A 23,842-nucleotide genomic window follows, 5' to 3' on the forward strand; every position below is an offset into this window, starting at 1 on the left:
CTAAAATGTCTGGAAGGGTATTTTGGCAATCTTCTTGAATGTGTTTTTCAGCATCTCGTTTTGAGACTTCTGATTCTGCTGTGTAAATTTGTGATATGTGGGCTTGAATAGCACTTGGTTTGCAATGTTTTCATTTAACTTGCAAAATCATATTTGACATTCACAACAAGAACACAGTACTACTATTTGAAACAGAAATTTTCACAGTATTTAATTCCATGATGACAGATACAGGAGCAGATCATATAGATATAAATGCATATGAAACTCTGACCTTAAACCAGCAAGATAGAGATAAATGATATCAACATCAGACATTAGAAAGGATAACCAAATATGCAGGTATGTGCCTGAGCAAGGAGAGGAAACACTCCTAACACCAAAGATCAAACTGGCAGCTGAATTTCAACGCCACCCTGAAACAACATACACCTCCTCCAAACCTGGTTTCCCTAGCACAAATTAAAACTTCTAGTCCATAGTGAGAGAATCAACCTACAATCTTATTTGCCCAGCTTTTTCTCTTCATCACCCAACAATGGAGGCACATATTGCCCAACAGTCTCACAACCTGTTCATAAACTCACGCCAGCAAAGTGTAAGAATGGTGGACAGCTAGAAGTCTATCAGTCACCTGTAATCAGTCATTACCTCCAACAGCATTATCTGGGTCACTAGGCAATTGTAAATGTAAACCATTTGCCTACAAATCAGACCCTCACGTCCACCAGCAACGCAACATGGAACCAACCCAACCAACAATTAGTATTGCCTCATTCAAACACTCGATACTGTGTCTTACTTTATAATGTCCAGCTTAATTAACAGTAATGTGACAATATAGCCTTCTTCTACTCCAAATCGACAGCCATCAATGATCTAACCTTTATAAAATGGAAATAATTTGTTTTGCCCACAAGACTTCCCAAATTATGAAATATCCAATCATTCAATTCTTCCGCAAAAACTCATCAATCTCATTAAAACAACAGAATCAAAGGGCGCAAGCATTACAGCTCAACGGAGAAATCCGTATGAATCCACTCAATCAACCAGGCAGTTTTTCATCCACAAGCCATTTCGGCTGAAGAATGAACTAGATTCAATCTCTGAAATGAACAAGAGTTTCATAAAAATAATGAGAATGCCAAATGATTCCTCCTTAACCAACCTTTATGTTCTTCACAAGAACTTTCCGAAATGATATAAAATTTAAATTCCTTTTTTATTAATAAGCTTACAGCAAATAATTACAAAATCACTTTCTAATATTTTAATTTCTTTTTCTGTTTGAAGTGATTTCATAGTTTATTTTTATATTTTGGCACCGGGCAAGGTCAATTAAAATATTCAACTTACAGTTATAATTATTTAAATATAAGTTGCCCTAGAATATTAATTTATAGTTTAAACAACTTAATTTTGTCTGAAAATGGGTTTGCTACACGTTCTTAGTTCAGCCTCATGCAATAGTTTATAAAGCAATTGAGATTGGCGTCACTAGTTAGTTGATTTCAGAGGAATCATTTCTGCAATGATTGAAAATTTGAAACATCTAAGGCTTCAGCTCCAGTTTTGAGTTAAAGCTTTGACAGCAATAACCATCCAGTAAAGACACTCGTGTATGGTGTCTCTACCATAAAGAAACACTGAATAATTTAGAGAAATATTCCAGAGTACAGACATTTTATAATTTGATGGTCTAATGATGAGAAAGGAGCCCAGATTCTCTCCATGCAATCAAATGAAGAAAGGACATGTAGACCATGTCTTTGGGAAACAAAACTTGAACTAGTCTAGAACTCTAGATCTCAAATCCCCTGTACAATTAAAGCAGGCTACAAATCCTTCTATTTGCTCCCTAACAGCTTTTATATAGTTGAAGATTTGTAACTGATCAGAGAAAGCTCCTACTGTAGTCTCAAATGTCTTTTCTTTGGAATCACCATGCACAATGATTTGCTGATGTTGATAATTTGGAGTTTGATTTCTACTCTCAGATACCTGCTGACAACCAAACAAACTTAATGACAACTAGCGGTGAAATGGTCATTGGATGTGTCTGGCACTGAAGCCCAAGCTTCTTTTCAATTAAAACTTAAGGTTGAATTGTCTACATATTTCAATAATCAGGACTCTAGAGTAAGCCAAAATGGGCTAATTGACTGGTGCATAGAAATTGTTTACAGATGCACACAACGTACAACATTGACTCTTCCCAAGTCAAAAGCTGTTGGAAATGTCTGAGATGTATTTTACCCAGAACATACATAGTTGACACTGTTTAGAATTTTGCAGTATTAGAAAACATTGTACCAGTTGGAAGATGATGTATTGAGATGATAAATAACTTAAAATAATGCTAATTTTGCATTCCTTTGTGGATCTTATTATGAACTGAGAGATATTTTGCTGCTTCATTTTGTGTTTGGAGTTGCGAGTTGCTACCACGTGTATTTATATTTTATTGTCGAAAATTTAGTTATTTTCTCACCAATTGCAAGGTGATTGTTTGAACTTTGAATAATGTAATAAGTTGTTTTTTAATGTATTTTTAGAATTTGGGAATGATATACAACATAATGGATTATCTATGCATATGGCTGTGGTACCATTTCAAAAGAAAGTTGGGAGAGATTAAATGGATAAATTGGGATCTAATCTCTTCATGAAGGCAGCAATTAGACATCTCTAGTTATCTTCACATAGAAACTGCTTTATGACTGGGAACTGTAAATAAACTGGAAACAGTAGGAATCTTTGAAGTTTCTGGCACATTATCTTAAATTCATTGTTTGGTCTATGAAAATGAGCATTCACACATTTTTATGTTGACAGGTTCCTATCTCAGACAGGAATTGTTTCAGTAGAAGAACAGATGAAAGATATGAATGTATCAAGCAAGCAAGAAATGGCAAAGAAAGAAAGATGATATGGGTTGTTTGAGGGCTATGCTAGTTTTCAGACCATGGCATGCGTATTCTACAATCAGAAAATTTAGTCTTAAATGCAAAGAGCTCAAAATGAAAATCTCTATTCAAAACATCTGATCTGAGTATGGTAACACAAATCTATGAACACAGCACTGCTGAAATATGAGCAGCAAATTTTCATAGATTTGAATGAGCTCTCAAATACTGCGTCTACCCTCTATGAAAACTGAAAAGAAAAGAGGCTATATACACCATGATTAAAATAAAAATATGTGCCTTTTAAACGGGCAAGTGCACTATGAATCTAAGAGAATCTAGGTGAGGTGTCAAGTAAAGCTTTTAGTTAATTTTACAGCTCACATGAGCTATTCAGTTGACTGAACAATCAAGTAGATTGACATCAAGTATCTTAGTCTATCATTTGCTAACTCCTAATCAAAGTTGTTTAGAGTAGACTTTAAATAACATTGTTAATGATTTGCCAGAAAATAATGATAAACAACAATAAGAGAAGTAGAATAAAAATACACAAAAGACACATCAGATTACCTTGGGAAAATCCTTCCACTTGAAGGAAAAAATATCCAGCCACACCAGAAAATCTCTTTTATTGATAATAAATTATCAAGTACAATGCTTTCCACTTGATACCATATCACATTACACTAACCGACTACATATATAAATTGAAAGAGATACTTCATATTACACTCAAAGGTCTCTTCAATTTTCGAATACAAGACTCTTAATGTTTCCAAACGCATGACTCTTCATGTGAAACGTCTTTTTCATATGACATTATCTCAAATATTATCATAAATATCTTCACCAGGTGTTTGACACAACATATCAGTCTTTTTCTCAATAGCAAAATCAGAGTTAAAGATCTCTATTGCAGCTGCAATCTTCAACAATCCCTCTTAGCAAGAGAGAGATCTTTAGTATGGCAGGCACATATTGATGCAGAAGCATCCTTGGGCTATGGGCAATCTTGCATCACCCAAAAGATATTTGCTTGTTTTCAGTTTTCTAGTTTGATTCGGTGAACACTTGTTTGTCCTTTCTAGATTCCGCGAGCTTGGCTTCATATTGTGGACCTATCTTAGATCATTATCCTAAGTGCGCATAATTTAATGTTACAACTAGTGGAAATTATGCTTCATCTTCTCAGATGCTGATTTACTATGTTGTTCTTCATATGATTTATGGTATTTAATTTGGTGAGGTTCTATATTTAAGAGTTAGCTTACAAAGTCTTGTATCTAGAAAGCTGGTTAATGTGTGGACCTATATTTGAGACTGCATAATCTTTTACAATGTATTATGTATTTGGTCATTAATTCATTGAGGGTCAGTCCTATATTGTATAACACATTTCCTATTATTGGAGATAGTGAACTCAAAGCCGACCTGTGTCCTAATGGCTATACATGTAATGTCCTTGAGTCGTAGAAGGTAGTATCTTGTTTGTTACTCATGGTCAAGGAGGTAAAGCTTGAGAATAGCGAGTTTTGGTCTGTAAATTGGAACGTATTGGCCATAACCAGGAAGGCTTTACAGTCCGAAATATCAGTTTGTATGCGAGTTGTGTAATCAATCAATATTCAGTTGTGTAAATGAAGATCTCTTGTTAATAAGTGAGTTGTCATCAATTGCATCTTGTTACACTTCTGCCGTGTTGTTATTGCTAGGGGCTTGGTCATCTCCTTTGGAGGTACACCTACCTTGTGTTGCATCAAATGGTATCAGAGCGAAGGTTGATCTAATTTGGCTTTACAAATCCACAAGCTGGAGCTACCAGCTTTGCTTCTCAAGCTCTTAAAAATAATGAAATGGTAATGGAATGAATTGAATAAGGAGAAGAAGACTCCTTATAAAAAGATTACAAAACAATGTTTCTAAAATGGAAATAATTGTGAACTCAAACAATTAAAGAAAGTTACCAAAATTAACTTATCTTATTTATATGACCTTATGACCATTGAAAAATAATAATTATATAATATTATAATATATTATTTATTAAATTACATTATATTAATTAGTGATAATATAATTATTATATATATAATAATAATATGTGAATTATCATATATCATATAACTATATAATTATAATATATATGATTATGAAAAACGAGGTGTCTTTGGTTACAGGGCACTATCCACATATATATTAAGGAAGAATCAGTCTTCCTCCAGGTTATGTGAAATTTGAATTATCATATATTATATAACTATATAATTATAATATATATGATTATGAAAAACGAGGTGTCTTTGGTTACAAGGCACTATCCACATATATATTAAGGAAGAATCAGTCTTCCTCCAGGTGATGAATTTGATAGAAATATGCACACTCTAAAAATTACCATGATATCAGAGTGGGTTCATAATCTGGTGATCATATGCAGATATTAAAATTGAAAACTTCGAAAATAAAATTATTTCATTGGGCCACAATAAAGGAGCTTTTCTGCTAAGATTGCGGGTTTTGGCCTTGCCAGATTTAAGAGTGACATTGATGTTGTTGTGGAGGATTTGGATGTGCAGGGGCAAGCCAGATCAGATGCTGAACACAGGAAAAGAAGGGAACGACTGAAGGAAAAGAGGCCCAGAAAAGAGAAAAGTGTAGTTACTGAAGAAAATGATGCAAAGCTGAATGCCGAGGTTTTGGTAATGTTCAGTCGCCGAGACCTTTGTGACGAACTCTGCTCTGGAAGATAACAGTAACACATTTCTGGCGGGAGTCTCTTCTATATTTCTGTGGTGCTTTAATGAAAATAGGAGTCACATTACATTGAGATTGTTTCTTTCCATTACAGCTGGCCAACTTCCAGACCTCACAAACAGTAAATTCACCCTTGGACTTTCAGAAATTTCTTTGGACAGTAGAATATTTCTCCATGGGTCCCTCTCTTGAACATATTATTAAAATCTGTCATTGGAGATAAAACTATAACATGTTGAGAATAATTATGAAGTTGAGACGCAATATTACGGTGCTGATATTCTTGTACGCAAGCTCTAAGTTGGTGTGCATACTGCGAAGAATATATTCTCACAAGGTTGGGATTTAAGATAAAGATTTGAAGACTTCCTTTGAAACAACATGATAATATTGGCATGAGAAAAATGTTTGAATTATGATTTCTGCTACTCGGTCTTGGTAGCTCTCTTCAAAGTTTCAGATTATGGAGACATTATTCGGGTTGAGTGTTGATCAACCATCATCTCTGGATTCTTGTGCTTGGCAGAGGTAGTTGTGGTCAATAATATGTGATACATGAGATGGTAAATGCCGAGTCTGAATAGCTGCATGGGGATGCACATAAATCTACTTGATCGCCGAACTAAACCCTTCGTCGTGGACTGCTGTAATCTGGATACAGAGACAAAGCAAGTGAACTATTCATCAAGCATCACAGACTTTTTCAATTTCAAGGAATGAATAGTTGCAGGGCATGCATTAAAAGGATTGGTTGAAAAGGCCTTGGAACATTTTGACCAAATGAAATTGGCTGGTGGAAAGCCAAGTTCTTTAGCCTTGCATGCATTCTTCTGCCTGTATCAAATTGGGAGTGCAGAACAGGGACACACAATCATCAAAGCATCCATGTGTTGTGCTCCAGGTGCACACATCAGCATCTCTGCAAAATATGGAAGCTTTGACAGGTACTTTCAAATCAAATACAGGCAGCAGATTATTGGGCAGCCATCAAAGCATAATAGATATCGATTTTTTTATATTTTGTCAAATGATGTAATTTGCGAGCACCTTGCAGAAATGCTTGCAAAATGTTTATGCACCAAAGAGGTATAAAAACTATTTGATAAAATTCCTCTAAAATGTAGTCTCAGAATATTTTTCTGTGATGTCGGAGTTTCAAATATGTTGGTAGGCATTCATTCCATGAATGAAATCAGCGGACGTGCACATAGAATATTTGACTGAATGCTTCCAGATCTTGTTCGAAGAACACATACAAGGATTGAATTAAAATGTAGATTTAACATGGCTTACATTCTATAACTGGAGAAATACATATCTAGGTGGACTTTATCACTGAAAAAAACAAACAAACAACCTTTAAGTTTATACATCGCATGCTGGCCTGGTCATAAGAAGAAATATATGATTGTGATTGTTATAATTAGACTAGTGTTATTCTAATTTTGCACCCTGTTGGATCCCAAAACCACAGATTAGAATCCTACAAGTCTTGCCAACTCGATGCTGGGATATCGAATCGGCTGTGACCTACTTGACGGGACTGATAGATGCAGTCCAAGTCCCCTACACTTCTGGTTCTGCAAAGCCAAGGCGGCTGCACCTAATCCTGAATGAATCATTGAAATCCAAGAATGTTTGCAGCAGATAGCTTGATTATAAATGTAATAAAAAATCCTCCAGAATGGCAAGAAATTTAGAGTACTTTCAACTTGCATAAAAAATTGTGAAAAGTGCCAAAATTACATTAACTTTACAACTTCAATGATAGCTTCGGAATGTAAGTACTTCAAAATTGTATATTCTGAAAAAATAATAAATATGATTACTTGAAATGAAATGATTAAAATAAAAGTGTATGCAGATTATTATGTAACTGAATATACTAGTTCTACAAATGAAAAATATGAAATAATAGCTAGCATATGGATGAGGAATCAAAAGCAATATGAAGACCAGTGCCAGAATTCAAAAAAGGATGATAGAGTCAATATTATAAATTTTAAAGTACAACTTTATGAAATCTTATATTTATAAACTATAGATAATTTCATTATCAAGATGCGACGAATCAACTATAATTATGCAATTTCAAATTAGTCTAGATTGTTTTTAACTCCTACGGAGACAAAATAGACACATATGGAAACAATTTAATATTTCACTATATTTGTGATCATTGAGTTTGCAAAGCTACAATTGATTCAATCCACTTATCTGATCTTGAATTACTTACAAAAATAAAAAATGCTCATTAAGGACAAAACTATATAATATTTTGATTCGAAAGCTTCTTATAAACAAATAAAATTAACTTCTATGGGTTATGCGAGAAACAAAACAACAATGAAGACACTCATGATTGATGCTTGATCCACCGTTGTCTGATCCGAAATCGCATATATAAAAATTTGCTTTGATGACCCAATATCCACGGGCTTAGTTCAAAGATCCAATCTTTGCCAAATGAAAAATAGTATATCAAAAGTGCTTATATAGTCTAAGTAAGCAAAATTTTATGAGTTGTATGAATGGTGTGAAAAATTGTGTCTCATATGATTTTTCATCTCATATTTATACTATACAATAGAGTCATTCGGTTGGTTGCCAACCGGTGTGACTCTTCAGAAAAACAATTAATTACTCTGTTAACACCAAGATATGATTTACTTGGGCCATCAATTTCAAAGCTGCCGCCTTAGTCACTGACTAATTGTGAAATATTAATGAACCTTCAAGGATGCTTTACTGAAAATTCACGCTCTTCAGATTGACGGGAGCCTTCATTCTATTCGACTCCATGCTTAACCACCCGACTTTCTTCATACTATCGATTTCTAGTTTTAACATGATTACAGTTGACGCATCCATTTGGCTACTATTGAGTAACGTATAATCACAGGCATGACCTCGAACAACACAGGTAGCGTTGAAAACATGAACTCCTCCCTCTTGGAAACACTCATATCGTACTAAGCAGCATCCATCATCGAAATCTGCATGTAATCTTTAAACTTGCAACAAAAAACGCAAGAACATTAGATGTTGATTATTAAATAATGGTTGGTATTAGTTGGTATAAAAATCCATGATCGTGAGCTTATCCATCATTGAGCATTCCCCAAACATGTGGCTTATACGAATAAGGAACAGAGTTCGTGAACCTCTGAATGCAAGGGTAGTAAGAGCAACATGGCTGGAGTAGTATGACTATCTATACTTTTAAAATCTTTCCCATACTGGAAGCAGATAATTATTCCTGCCTGGGCATCATGACTTTTGTAATGATAACATTGTGTGCGGGTGCTTAATGAGTAAACATATCTTTGTCCACAATTGATTTGTGATATATTTTCCTCTATACCCTGTATTTCTTGAGCCTGGGAATCCGTTGTGATGCTATCCTCACATCGAGATATCAATCTGTAGCATATGGAATGGTCCGCTCAGATTTATTTTGCCATCTCATATATCTGACTGAGTGCAGCCCCCACAATTTTGACTGTGAAACCATATTATCTACTACTCAATGATTTTGTAATCGGGAATCAGGTTCTTCATTGTCGCTGGAATCACATGGGTTTTCACCAATGGCTTTTATTATGTCATTTGTATCCCTATTTGTTTCTTTTCCATATGCTGACTGGGGATGCATGATGCTACTTGAATATAATATGCTGTGTAACATTATCCTGACTTTCTTATGTAGTCATTGCTTATTCATCATCAATATAACAGAGATGCACATTCCTCTATACAGATCATATTGCTTCACAGTTGTAACAAGGTAGGATATGTATTGCTGATATGTTAAATTGTCTTCATTTCAAATGCCAATATGCTGCTCATGCTGCCATGTTGTAGAAGTAAATCAAATGCCCCGCTTGCTGCAAACAAAACATGGCTAGCACCAAGGAGATGAAAATGGCTTTTTAAAAGCAATATATTCTGCCCAGAAATCGCTAATATAGCAGCAGCTATGGCTATCAATGAGCATCTTCAAATCTGCTATTGAAACCCTTAAATATTCTTGACAACCCTTCAATATGCTTGCAAGTTCATCACAAATAAGCTCAGATTTCAATAAATTATTACAAGAAACAAACTGGTAAAATGCAGTAATAAACTTCAATATCTTTTAGAAATGTGCTGAGTCACTGTAACGTTTACTGTTCACGTGGTACTGTAGCACCAATAAAAGCTTGAAATCTGATTGACAATGGCTGCCAATGATAATAACTTAGATCTGCAAAGCCTGTGAATATATTCTGTCATAATTGTCCTTGATGGTACATTTTCAAATCTATTTGAATTAGCTTTCAAATACATCAGCATCGGTTTTGGAACCATAGAGATTACATATAATTATTCTTCCTTTGGCATGGTATTTGGGACTTTAATCTTGCCACAATTTAATGTACCATCACACTCCAAGACAACAATATTATGATTAAGAACAATCATTCTATAAAATAATATAATATGTAATGTTCTTGGACATATTATCCTATGCTGCAAAGATATCTCTAGATCACATTGTTAAGAATGACACTGATGAGTGCAGTAGATGGTTGCTGGTGGGAGTTGATTAAGAAGATAATGTTGCCATAAAATTTGATGTCTCAACTATAGGGATAATAATGGCGATTTGGATCTCAATGGTGAAGCTTTGTAAATACAAAATGAGGAATTACAGACAGTGTGGTATCTTTGGGGCTAAGCAGTGCAAAATTTAAAGACTCAGTCTTATCAAATAGCATCAGTAACACTGCATATCATTGTAGGGAAAACAGAGTGATGCTAGAGATGGACACAGAAGGATACTAGAGATGGAACCTTTTGAGAAATTTGGCCTTAACTCCTTGTGTGGAAGACAGAAGCAACTTGCATCAGAAACGATGTTGATTTGCATTTGTGCCTGAATAATGAGATAAGTATTTTATTATTATTATCACTTGGGTATTACTTTGATTTGCTTGTTGTAGTCACTCTCTTATATGTTATAATGTATGTACTATAAGAGCTAAATGCTTTGTCGTTTCCTTTGTCTGCGGGGATTTTCTTGTAGGAGAAGAATGGTGCATTAGGTATGTTGTTGAGGCATTTTGTGTAGGACTTGATCTTATGAAAATAGGTCCAAGGTGGTATTGGATCTATTACCTTCAGCCGCATGTAAATCATGCCAGATTATAAGAGACTCTTGGAGCAAGATATTTATGATGATTGGAGCTATGTGAGATGGGTATCCGTCTGTGACGAAAGGAGCAACTAGAGTATCTGCTTCAATTGACTGTTAAGGATCTAGACTATATTGGTTGAGAGAGAGCAAACCATGTCAAGATGGTTTCTCTAGTGACTAGGAAATTGTAGTTGTTAGAGGACTATGATTCACACAATGATGTTCCATGTATGTAGGCTAGAACACCTTTATGCTGATGGGTACTTGTTGGACCAAGGAGCATTCAAGAAAAGAGTTTGATGCAGGCTAAAGAATTAAAACATGACTTGGTGTCATGAGGTTAGAAGATTGATATTAGATTCAGAGGGAGTTTGATCAGAGGCAACCTTGGACGAGGAAGTCAGAAGGTTGATAATAGATTTAGAGGGATTGAGAGATAAATTTGAGGTGAAAGTCCTCTTTCCACCCTCTAATATGATTCATGATGGATGCCATGACAACACCATGCGGGAGAACCTATGGTGATTATTTTCTTGTACCTGTGATATGAACATCCTTGTGAAGCGACGATCTCACAATGATAAGACACTTTTACACTATTATCTTTATTGCAAGGTGACGATCTCACAGTGAAGGTTGATGTCTCAGAAAGTAATTTACATTACTTATGTAGATTCAATAAAATCCATTATGGTAGATAAGAAATGTTCAATATCACTTGAGGTGGTATCCAAAGTGTCGTCAGGAAATAGTGTATCGGGATGTTCTCGACGGTGTATCAGGATGTTCTCGATGGTGTATCGGAAGGTAACTGTCGGTGTATTGGGAGGTACTCGTTGGTGTATCGGGATGAATGCCGTTAGGCCGACATGTATTGGGATGTATCAGGAAGGTTCTATTATTGTAGCCAACATGTTGTATGTGGCCGACGGATACCTTCGGGAAGGTTCCTCGGATAGTATTTATATCCCCTTTCGAGATTATTGTAATGATCAACATCATAAGCATAATGTAATAACTTGGCGTATGTGAATATAATAAGGAGTTTTGCTATTCTGTTTTATTATCTATATGCTTTGATTTCTTTACCCAGTACGGTAAACATTTGGTGCCGTTGCCCGATGGTCCTGGTACGCCGACAGACGGATGAAGACTAAATGCCGCATCAGTTGAACAAGAATAAGAATAAGTTGAAGGAAAAGGACGAATTAAGCGTAGTGCAGGAAAATTTAATTTTGGCACAATAGGCCAAGTGCTGAAGGAGATTTCAGAAGATTGCCGACGGGAGCAGAAGCGCGGAAGCATTGTTGGAAGAGATTCGATAGCGGGTGGAGTTGGTGGAAGAAACACGGGAGGAGTTTTTGAATTAGTGTTCAGCAAGGGAAGAGAATCCAGATGGAAGAGAATCGACTCACACGGCTCAGAGTGCCAGAGGAGCAAGAGCATGGAGTGAACTCTTCGTTCGTGATACACTTCCAGAAGGAACAAATTCACTTAACGGAGACCCTTCTTCACCAAACAGTATAGTTGCCAGGATACCAAGCGTCAGTATCGAGATACCAAGTGTCAGCGTCGGGATGGCAAGAGCAAAGGAGAAATTGCCTAAATTTGATGGTGATGAAACAATTGATCCCATCCGACATTGTAAAACTTGTGAAACGATTTGGAGGGCCAATGGCGTAACGGATACAAACGAATGGGTGAGACAATTTCTGGCAACCCTACGAGGTGTCGCAATTGATTGGTTTACTGGTACCGATCCACAAAAGTTAAGCAATTGGGATGACATTAAAAAGGAGTTTTTCGCAGAATTTCAACTTTTGCGCGATGATAATGAAATTGTAGCGGAAATATTCAACACTAAGCAAAAGAAGAATGGAACAGGTCGGGTCTTCGCCAGGAGATTGAAGGACTTGGTTAGTAAAATGGAGAATAAGCTGACGGATGGACTCTAGAAGAGATGGTTCATTGAAGGCCTTCAATTGAAGCTACGAAAGAAGATGAAGATCGTGCCGCCATCGACATACACTGAAGCATATAATCGAGCAATGAACCTTGAAAGTGAGTAGAAGACAAAGAAGAAGAAGAAGACTAGCTCATCCAATTCAGATGATGACAAGCCTTCAGGAGAAGATAGCAGCGATGATGAAGGCAGCAGCAAGAAGGTCCGTGCCCTTTAAAAGGACATGATTCGAATGATGGAGTTCAAGAACATGCACAAAGAGACTAAGGGCAATGAACTATGGTGCACCGAATGCAAGAAGGAAGGCCATACGAAGGGATCCTGCTCGAAAGATCAATTTTGTGAGATTTGCCAGATTATGGGACACTCGGTAAAGGAATGCCCTTTCAACCTGAAAACAAGAACACCGCAGCAAGTGTTCTTGACACAGGAAATGTCCGCGTTTGGAGGGAGTGGGAACAACAGTACGGAGGGTGCCACGTTGGGAGGATACAAAAATAATCGGCGCGGTCAAAACAACAACCACAATAGCGACAACAACAATAATGGTGGGAGGAGTTGAATCCAGTATGATGTGAATGGTTGGCCGATAGTTCAATGCCGCACATGCAATCTGTGGGGTCACTTCGCTTGAGAGTGCACAACGATGAACACACCAAAGTTGTTATGCAGATGGTGTGGACCTGGCGATCATGATGATGCTAAGTGCCCAAAGTTTGGAGTAAACTTGATCATTGTCGGGACAGACGAGGAAGAGGTTCTGGCAATCACTCAGAAGCAAGCAAAAGTGTATCCTAACCCAACGGAGGAAAAGAAGAGACTGGAAGAAGCACGGGTCTAGATCCAAAAAGCAACACAGGTAGAAATGGCACACCTGAAGGACACGCCTGGTACCTCTGTATGAAACTGTGCATAACAGAACATCGTACGACAAATATTGCAAACCGAGGTACCTATCAGGATAAGTGATCTATTACTCACTATGCCTCAATTCTGTACGGCACTCACGAATATAGTTCCAATTGCTAAGCAACCAGCGGAGCAAGGAAAGGAGAAAGAAGGGGGCGCAAGTGCAAAAGACCCGATGCTGCTAGCCCTTTCATTTGGATGCTATCCGACAGTTGTCGAAATGGGCATTCTCGGGACTGTGCTGACGGACACGATTGTGGACAGAGGGTCCGATGTCAATGTGCTACCAGAGGATATCTGAAAAAAGTTGGGACAGCCGACATTGTGGCCATCTACCTTCTAGCTGCTAACAGTTGACCAACATGGAATCAAGCCATTGGGAATCCTGATAGCCCAACCAGTGATGATTGGAACACAACCATTCCTGTTGGACTTCGTTGTGATCCCATTGAAGCGAAAAGGATACAATGCCATTCTGGGTCAGGGGTGGTTGATACAAGCCAAGGCGAAACATGATTGGAAGAAAAATACTTTATCACTTGAAAGCAAAGGGCAAAAATACATCATTGACCTGCACACACAAATGGTAGGCGAGGAGGCAACATCGTCAGACTCAGAAGGTGAAAGCGAGAATGATGACGAGGGGAAGAAGAGAATGGAACCTGATAAAGACAGAGTATTGAGACTGGAAGGAGGATCAAGTGAGGACGATCTAGACTCATTGAATGGCCTTTTTCACTGGCAGATGGAGGATTACGAGCTCTTTCTGAGCTGTAATATGTTAAGGGTTGACGAAGGTAAGAAAGAAGAAGGAAATGAATGTCCGAAGGAATATAGAGAAGTGGAAGAAGGAAAGGCGGCTACGGCTGAAGTTGAAGAGAAGAACACAGTATGAACCCAGAAGAAGGAAAGATTCCACCATATGACCACGTAGAAAGAAAGTGTTACCTCAAACCACGAATATAGCAGAAAGGTACCGACAACAAGGAAGACATATCATTCGGTCTGCATAGGAAACAAAGAGGAAGGGTTCAATACAAGTTGCAGCAGTACGAAGTGGTGTTATTGACGGCCAGAAGGGGCAATTGACGGAGTTCATGGTACCGAGCTTTAGGAACAAACTAGGCAATATGGAAAATCGGATGGAGAGATCGTGTACCTTAAATAAACTTGATGAGCGACGATCGCAAGTATAGTGGGCTACGGAGGTGACACAGAACAGGTGTAGAGCATGGCATGATAAGCACTTGAAACTGAATAGGTTTCAACTCAGACAGTGGGTGTTGAAGTACGATGGTTGAAATGAGATCAAACCGGGCATGGTCAGCGTCAAATGGGTAGGACCATACAAGATATTGGAAGTTGGTGATAATAGAGCAATGAAGTTATCGATGCTAGACGGAAAGGAAGTGGCCGACACAGTGAATAGGTCAAAGTTGAATGTCTACCATGATAATGCACCTCCATGGACGAACAACTGAGAAAAGAACGACTGTAAATACTACATATATGTAAATATTGTACATATGTAAGATAAGTAAGGGCAGAGTTGATCCAAAAAAAAAAAAAAGAAAAAAAAAAGAGAAAGAAAAAGTACTGTACGGTCTCTTGACCGTACGGAGGAAATGAGACCGTGTGGCATAATGGAGAGGAAATGAATACCGTACGACATCTTGTGAGAAGGTATACTAAACCGTATGGTTGATATAATGTCATTTCTCGTTGGAGGCATTAGTCATGTTCCCGGAGGCAGATGGCTATATCACCGTACAAGTTTATAGTTACATAGAGAATACTGTACGACATCCCTAGGTGAAGCACCATACGACATTCTATATCAAGGAAATGCACCGTATGACATTCTATATGAACCGTACAGCATTGTATCAGCAACACACACCAAGCATCGTATGTTGAGTGGGCGTCAGGAATATCAGCAAACAGGAATGTATGTACGGCGACCAACACAATTTTGGAGGCACTCATGTGAGCACCATACGACATCATTTTGGCTTGAGCACTTTCATCACCGTGTAGCTTTCCTAGTTGAAAAATTGTACGGCATGACCATCTTACTTTCGCCTACACATCACCGTACGAATTGAAGGAGTGTATCGCTCATGGATTGGAAGATGTATCACCGTAAGGCTTGTAGATTGGAGGCATAGCATCAGCTGTGTGGCCCATTTATATCAAGCGAATGCATTCTGCAGTACGGCACCACAAGCATAACACTGGTTGGAAGACAGATCTACAACACCAATATACATATTGATTTCTACTGGCAGAAGAATTCATGAAGGGATATGTGAGTGATGGATGATAGGAGGTTTTCTTCTTCTTCAAAAAATGTCGACAAATCAAGAATGCTCAGAATGAGTATTAGATGATGCCAAAGGGAAGGGGAAGCACCATCGATTGCTAGAAAGAGTGTGGGATCAAAAGAAATCACAGAAAATAGTGTGTTTCCGTGGGGGCGCGGCCCCTCGATCCCGCTGGGGTCGTTTCCCCCTAGATTTCCAGTTGTGGCGGATATCAGTCGTGGGAAGTTTGACTAGTTGATGAGACCTCGACCTACTGCAGGCATGCAGTATCTGTGTACCGGGGGTGGAGGATCAAGTGCTCCAGCAATAGAGAAAGTAGATGGAAGGGTGCATTTGTCAGACCCTCTACCATTAGCGGAGGAGAAGGATGAGGATGTTCGTTCTTGCCTTGTTGTCATCAGAGCAAGTCCCTGGTAGAGTTGGTGCTTACAGAGCGAAGAAGGGCAGAGGCTGGGCAGGAAGCTCGAGAGACGACGGAGAAGGCTCGGGACGAGATGGCCGACCGACTTGCCACCCAACAGAGTGCGTGGGAAGCAGAGTGGACAGCACTGTTAGCACAGCTCGAGGAAAGTGCACAAGGGAAGCAGCAGGTGGAACAACAGCTAGCAGCAACGAAGCAGCGGTTGGTAGCAACTCTTCCCGAGAAGGACTTAGCGAAGCAGGCTCATGATCAGAAAGAAGCCGAGTGTTAGGAGGTTGCATTGATGCTGAAAGTAGTGGAAGACAACTCTTAGATCAGAGCGGATTTGAAGTTCCAGACAGATCAGGTGTACCAGCTTCGACGCAGTTGGTCTTTGCAGTCAGAGACACAACCTTCGGGTTCATGATGTATAAGTCCATGTTCTTTTTGCTTTATGAATAATGTAGTTGTTGGGTTTTTTGTTGTCTAGTCGTCGGGAGACGACTTTTCTTTTTGGGGGGGATGGTGTCGTCAGGAAAGAGTGTATCGGGATGTTCCCAACAGTGTATCTGGAGGTAACCGTCGGTGTATCAAGATGTATCCGTCAGTGTGTCGGGATGAATACCGTTAGGCCAACATGTATTGGGATGTATCAGGAAGGTTCTATTATTGTAGCCAACATGTTGTATGTGGCCAACGGATACCTTCGGGAAGGTTCCTCGGATAGTATTTATATCCGCTTTCGGGATCATTGTAATGATCAACATCATAAGCATAATGTAATATCTTGGCGTATGCGAATATAATGAGTTCTATTATGTTTTATTATCTGTATGCTTTGATTTCTTTACCCAGTACGGTAAACACAAAAAACATGTTGTAATGGTTGTTATCCAATGTTCAATATCACTTGAGGTGGTAACTAAAGAATACTTCATAATGGTAGATATCCAATGTTCAATAACACTTGAGGTGGTACCTGAAGAACATTTCATAATGGTAGATATCTGATGCTCAATATCACATGAGGTGATATCTGAGGGATATCTAATGTTCAATATGACATGAGGTGATATAAGAGGAACATACCATAATGATGGATATCTGATGTTCAATATCACATGAGATGATATCTGAGGAACACCCAATGTTCAATATTACATGAGGTGATATTCGAGGAACATCTAATGTTCAATATTACATAAGGTGATATCCGAAAATAGACTATGTAGTAAATATCACATGAGGTGATATTCAAAAACATATTATATGGAGATAGTCAAAATCATTGTGATGTTTATGGTTTTGATTTCAACCCTAAGTTGTTAGTTTGGGTTCGGGTTCAAATGCGGGTTCAAGAATCAAGTTCAAAATTCATTCAATTTTTTGGGAGGTGTGTTCGAATTCGTTTTGGGTTCGTCAATACAAAAACACGTTTTTTCCTAAATTATGTATGTGTGTGTATGTATATTATGTATATGTATATATATGCAACAACAAATAAGTTCATAAATCACTATACTAATAATAAAGCAACATAGAAAAATACACCAACATATGTATTAATGAATTAGTCTAAATGACATGTTTTATCTTTTTGGCCTTTTTAGTGGTCTATTTTAGGTTTGGAGGGTTGGATTGACTAAAATAGATCCAAACAAGAACTTAAAAAAAATAAAAAATTCCATTTTTTGGTTGAATTCGGCCTGGGTCCTACTGCAAATTTGCAAATTCTTAATAAAAATAACAACACTCATGCTGGGTTCATTTATTAGAAGTTGGGCAGCCTTTGAAGGCTTGCAATAGACTTTTGGAAGAATGCGACAAGGACCTAACTGTTGCAAGAACTAGACTAGACTTTGGGGTTGCCAGGGAAGAATTTGGTAACATAGTTTAAACCTAATATGAAAGCCTCCCTAGCTAGAGAGGGAGTGTTGAAGTTAGCTTCAAGAGGCTTACATATCTGATTCACAGTGATGTTTGAAATAATATAAAGTATTATTTGAGACATTAATTAATTAATTATTGTTGTGAGGTTTTCATACCATCACCCCAAAACTTTGGGGACCCCCCCTTTTTCGGGCAAGCCTTGGCAATTTTTGCGGGTGTTGTAACTCTTTGTTTGCCTTAGTGAATTTTTGGAGTTGTCCAGAGGTTTCAAATTGGTAATTTTACACCTTGCACGTCTTGATCTCTAGGAGGGATTCGGTTTATTTTCACTTGATGCTAAACTTGATTTTCCGAAACATGTAATTTTGTCCTTAGGCCAAACAGAATTCAACAACATTTTTTCGATGGTTAAAATAATATCTGGCAGGACAAATTTGCAAATTTTGGACTTAGATGGATTTTTGAAAATTTGATATAAGTGTATAAGCTTGAGCATTTTCAAAATGAATTTGTGGACTTAGTTGTTTTGGAAATCTAAAAAAACTTTGATGGTGAAAATAATTTTTTTATGGTGGAATTGAATTTTGAATGAAATTGAATTGCCAAATAAGGATTTATTTTAATTACAAATTGAAATTGTATAACAAAAAATTGAAATTGGATTAAGTGCAAACTTTGATTAAGTTGATATTAAATTGCCTAGAGGGGGATTTCGAAATTTTGAAAGGAAGTGAAATTGAAATTTAAATCATATTTTTTGGCAGTCTTTATAATTTGGAAATTTAATTTGGTCCCCTTTGTGTGTTAAATTCAATGTATAAGGCCTAAGAGGTGTGAAATTCAAGGTAAATTATTGGGTCCACAATGGGGAAGGTTTAAAGCTATATTAGAGGCCTACATGACTTTTTTTAAAATTTCAATTTTAGGGCTTATGGTAAATTCGAATTTGGCTAATTTAAACCACTTATTTAATTTTATTTCCCTTCAATGTAGGTAGGCCCTATTCAAGGAGGCGAAAGTTTGGTATAAGAGGCTCCTCCTCTTCATCTCATTCCAACTTCTTACATTCTGTGGAGCAGCAAATTTGTTTGGAGGGGGAGCATGGGTGATTGTGAGGTTTGATTTTCCGATTTTTGGCAGCAATTTTCTGCCTTAGCTGGGCGAATTTCGGAGGCAGCAATTCTGATTTTTTTAGGCACAATTTTCTGCCCTAGCTGGTCGAAATTTGCAGTATGACAAAGTTTTAAAGTGCAGACCCGAATTTGCAGCAGAGGTGCAATTTTAAAGGCAGAATTTTGGAGGTTGGCAATTTTTGCTTGGGGGGATTGCGATTTCTTCCTAGGGCAATATTTTTTTGCCCTAGCTGGGTGATTTTGAAGGTTTGAAATTGGTTACGGGCAACAAGGTTGTCTTGGAAATTCTGATTTTTGTAGAGTTGGGTGAATTTCACAAGGGGGCAGAATTTGCATGAGATCTGATTTTGCAATATTGGAGAATTTCCAAGAGAGATCAGGTTGGTGAATTTTGATTTTCGCTAGAGATTCATTATTTGCAAGGAGGATTGAATTTTTTGAGATCAGATCTAAACTTGAAGAGGTTTGATTGTTGGTAGAAGGAAGATTTAAGGTACGAATCTCATTCATTTTTAGAGGTGAAGATTGGTTTTAAAGGCGGATTTTATTCTTTGTTCTTGCTTGGTTCGTTTTCCTTATCTTCTTCTTCTACTATTCATCCACCACTTCATCATCTCCATTGATAGGCTGAAGTTGGGAGATATAAGTGTAGATTTTATGATAGGATGCTTGGAGAGGTAGAAATAAGCTAGACCACCCTAGGATTGAAGTTGGGAGATATAAGTGTAGTCCATCTTAAGGTAACGAAGAGGCAGAAACAAATGGTAGTCCCACCCTTAGGATTGAAGTTTGGAGATTGATAAGTGTAGGGATAGGATTTGGAGAGGCAAAAATAAGCTAGGTTCTATTTATAGAAAGAAGTTTGGAGATTGATAAGTGTAGTCCATATCATTTAGAACAAAAGGGCAGAAATAAGTGTTTAGGATGGTGGATGTTAGTGCAAGCATAAACTCAAAGGAAATTAATATAAAAAAAACAAGGAAGACATGATGCCAAAGATCACCTTCTTCTCGAAAGTGAGGCGAGTAAGTGACACCAACAATTGACACAGTGAACATGGTATAGTTGAAAGGCATGACAGTGGTAATGATGGATTGGGCAGCCAAGTTCTTTGAGGACAATCGGGATGCTTACTTCATTCATCTAAGGCAGAATTGGTTACACGAAGGCAAAAAGGGAGTTACCAGGTCGTCAAAGCTCACCCGGTCAAATTTCACGTCGGAGTATGGTGACCTTATTGTGCTTCTCTATTGGATCATGGGCATGGCTCAAGGTATGCAATTTGAGAACTGGATGTACTATTTTATTGATGAAACTGAAAATGAAAAGAGAAAATCTGATTGGGCTAGAATTATAAGTGAAAATTTAGAATTTCAACTTAGGACAATGCAAAATCAAAAGCAATTCTATATGGGGTCCTACCTCTTTGATTTGATTTAGAGGCGGTGAAAATTGAAAAGTGAATCTCAAGGAAGAGTGAATTTCAAGGAAGAGCAAATTTGGAGGAAGTGATTTGAAAATATTTGAGGCTAGGCAAGGCTTGGCTATTCATGCAAACCAAATTCAAATAGGAAGGTCAGAAAAGACGAGGAAGGTTAAGGAAGGCAAGGATAATGAAGGAGGAAAGCAAGACAGAAGACTGAAAGAGGTCAAGTTCGATTTCAAGGTGGTGGCCAAGAGCAAGACTCAAATTGCAAGGAGGTTCACGTCTGGGCAAGCCACCAAGGCCAAGGCAAGATTACCCCAAGTGCATGGAGACCTCACCCTTTCAAGGTCAGGACATCAAGAACAAGCAAGTTCAAGTGGTGATGAGAAAGTTTCAAAGGATGAGCTCAAGCATCCAAGGCTTCACCTCATATCAAAGATTAAATAAATTTATAAGATAAGGTTGGTGAGGTGGCAATTTCTTGTGCATGCAACCAAATCATGCCAAGTGTCCTATGTTCTCATTGGCTGACAAATTATTGTAATTTTCTCATTGGCCCACAAAGTTGGTGCCCTCATGTAATTGGTTGAATGATGGTAACCCTAATTAGGGTTTGTAAGGTTTAATCTTGGCCCTTGATTTTGCCTCTTAATCTTGGTCACTCGTAATTTTGAGCCTCTATATAAGGCCATTTTGTTATCATTTGTAAAAGGAGTTATGTTGGAGAATCATTGCCAAAATACTATAAAAAATGTTCTTTATTCATTGTTGTGGCTTGCATAGTGGATATACATGATCATTTTGGTGTATTTGCATGTTTCTTCTCATCTCTCAAATTAAAGTAAGATTTCATTTCATATTGTTAGAGTAGAAGTAGATGGCTAGTTGTATGATGATGTTAGTGAATGTTTGATAGGGATCTATATACTAGGCCACTAGCATCCTAGTGGTTTGTTAGGAAGCCTTGTGTGGTAATCTAGTCCAATTGCTCCCAAGTTCTACTTGCATTTCATCTTTTTACTTGTACTTCAAGTTGGGTTGGAAGATGGGTGTTAGTGTGAAAATCCTAAGAGTATCCCTTAGAATCATTGCACCAATGGAGGTAGTGCTATTGGCAAGCTTTCATTTGGTTGGATCCCCGCCCATTTGCTAATTTCTTCATTCATAGGAGTAGTAGTAGACCAATAAGCAATTATTGGTAGAAATAGTTGAAAGTGAAAGTGATCAAGGAGAAAAGAACAAGTCAAGCAAAGTGAAGTACCACCAAGTTATCTTCGAATGGATAATGTAAGCTTGCCTACGTGATTAACCAACAAATCACATTAATATAACTGAGTTAGTATCCACAAGTGTAAGGAACTTTGGAGTTTTCTCATGTTCTTCATGAGTATTTACTTTTCAAGGGAGGGTTGAATGTTTGATATTCCATATGAAGTATTCAATTGCTATATGTTATGTCGTGGTACAAAACTGACATCAACAATTATGACTTATTTAAATACTTGTATATCATTCTTATAAGTAAATCATTTAAGATAGCATCAGGAGGGTGAACTAGAAGTTATCAAGAATGATTCCTCCCTAGCTAAGAGGGAGTTGATATTATTGTGGCTATGGGTAGATTCCTTTAGGCCGAGATAGAGATTGTGATAATATAATTATTCTATTGACAAAAGCTATATTATACATCATATTAAATTGAAAATATAATTATCATATCAATAATAATTATATTATACTAATTATTTGTAATATTATTATTATATTAATAATTACATTACATTATATTATATTATATAATAATATAATAATGATATTATTTTATGAATAGTTATATTTCCCTATAGGACGAGGGGACATTGGGACAGGGGATAGAGGGGCGTTGATTTGGGGATGGTAGGGGACGAGAGAGGGGGGTGCGGAGGGGGGAGGTGTATATACTATATACTATACATGTGGTACTTAAAATGCTTGTTATGAAAAGATGTATAACAATATAAGACAAAGATGTAAAATTAAAAACACTAATTTTCTAAAATTTAAATACACAAACATTGCATTGTGATTGAATATTGAAACATGAAAGTGGAACATCGAACATTGAAGAATAAATATTAAAATTTAAAATATTCTAATCAACAAATAATAAGTCACATATATCAAAATTTTATAAGTATGAGTATCTCATCAATCATCATAAAGGTGATTACATTGAGCACCCTTTTCTTAGCTCTTCACTCTTCTTGCTGCTGTTGCAAACAATAAGAAACCAAAAATGAATGCATGAAGCCACATAGTGAATGTATGCAATATAATACAAGTAATGGCCCCACATGGTGTAAGGTTAAAAAGATGACCAATGAGATAAAGAAAAATGATTTTTTTTAAAAACAAACTTAAATATTTTTAACCAGACAGGAGATGCCCGATCATCTTTGGAGGGGTCAAGGGATGCATTCCTAACCCCATGCTCCCTTAGGGGACATCGGGACGTCCCCCATCTCCGCTGGAACAATGGCTGACAGGTGGCATCGCTGGGAACATTAGAACGACATCCTCCCATCCTCAATGCGTCCTTGTCTTAGAGACATTGTTTTTTTTTTGGGGTGGGGGGGATGCATGTATATGATTATGAAAAAGAGGCATCCCTTGGTGATGTGGTGCTAGCGCCACCCACATATATTAAGGAAGAATAAGTCTTCCTCCAAGTGGTGAATTAGATAGAAATATACACATTCTAAAACTTAACACTAATTATTTATTTCAATTTCTTTTCCCTTTTCCTTTTTCTTTTTCTCTATAGATTCTTTCTTTTATTCTTTTATTTATTCTTGTGCTTGGCTTTCCTCTTTTCTTTTTGAGTTCCTCTCGGTCTGCATGTCCGCCCCGCTTTCTCTCTTCTTTTTATAGTTTCTTGGTCTACAATCTATTGTATTTTGTATTCTTACACTC

At 37.3% G+C, this 23,842-nt stretch overlaps 1 protein-coding gene across 6 annotated transcripts in view; it reads left to right on the forward strand.

The window, feature by feature from the left end:
• The window catches only part of LOC149580269 (uncharacterized), a 97,036-nt gene that overhangs the window by 38,764 nt on the left and 34,430 nt on the right, over positions 1-23,842 (forward strand). For 5 of the 6 annotated variants that reach the window (XM_089790174.1, XM_089790179.1, XM_089790177.1 and 2 more), the window contains one exon: positions 2,839-3,318. In XM_089790174.1, the coding sequence (XP_089646300.1) occupies positions 2,839-2,932 (94 nt within the window). In that variant the 3' untranslated portion in view covers positions 2,933-3,318. Of the gene's footprint in view, positions 1-2,838; positions 3,319-23,842 lie in introns of those variants that run through there. The other variant, XM_089790176.1, reaches the window with a different exon arrangement.

The sequence above is a fragment of the Cupressus sempervirens genome, chromosome 1 (assembly GCF_028749045.1).
Source record: "Cupressus sempervirens isolate cs-2001-9-10 chromosome 1, ASM2874904v1, whole genome shotgun sequence".
NCBI classification, from domain to species: Eukaryota; Viridiplantae; Streptophyta; class Pinopsida; order Cupressales; family Cupressaceae; genus Cupressus; species Cupressus sempervirens.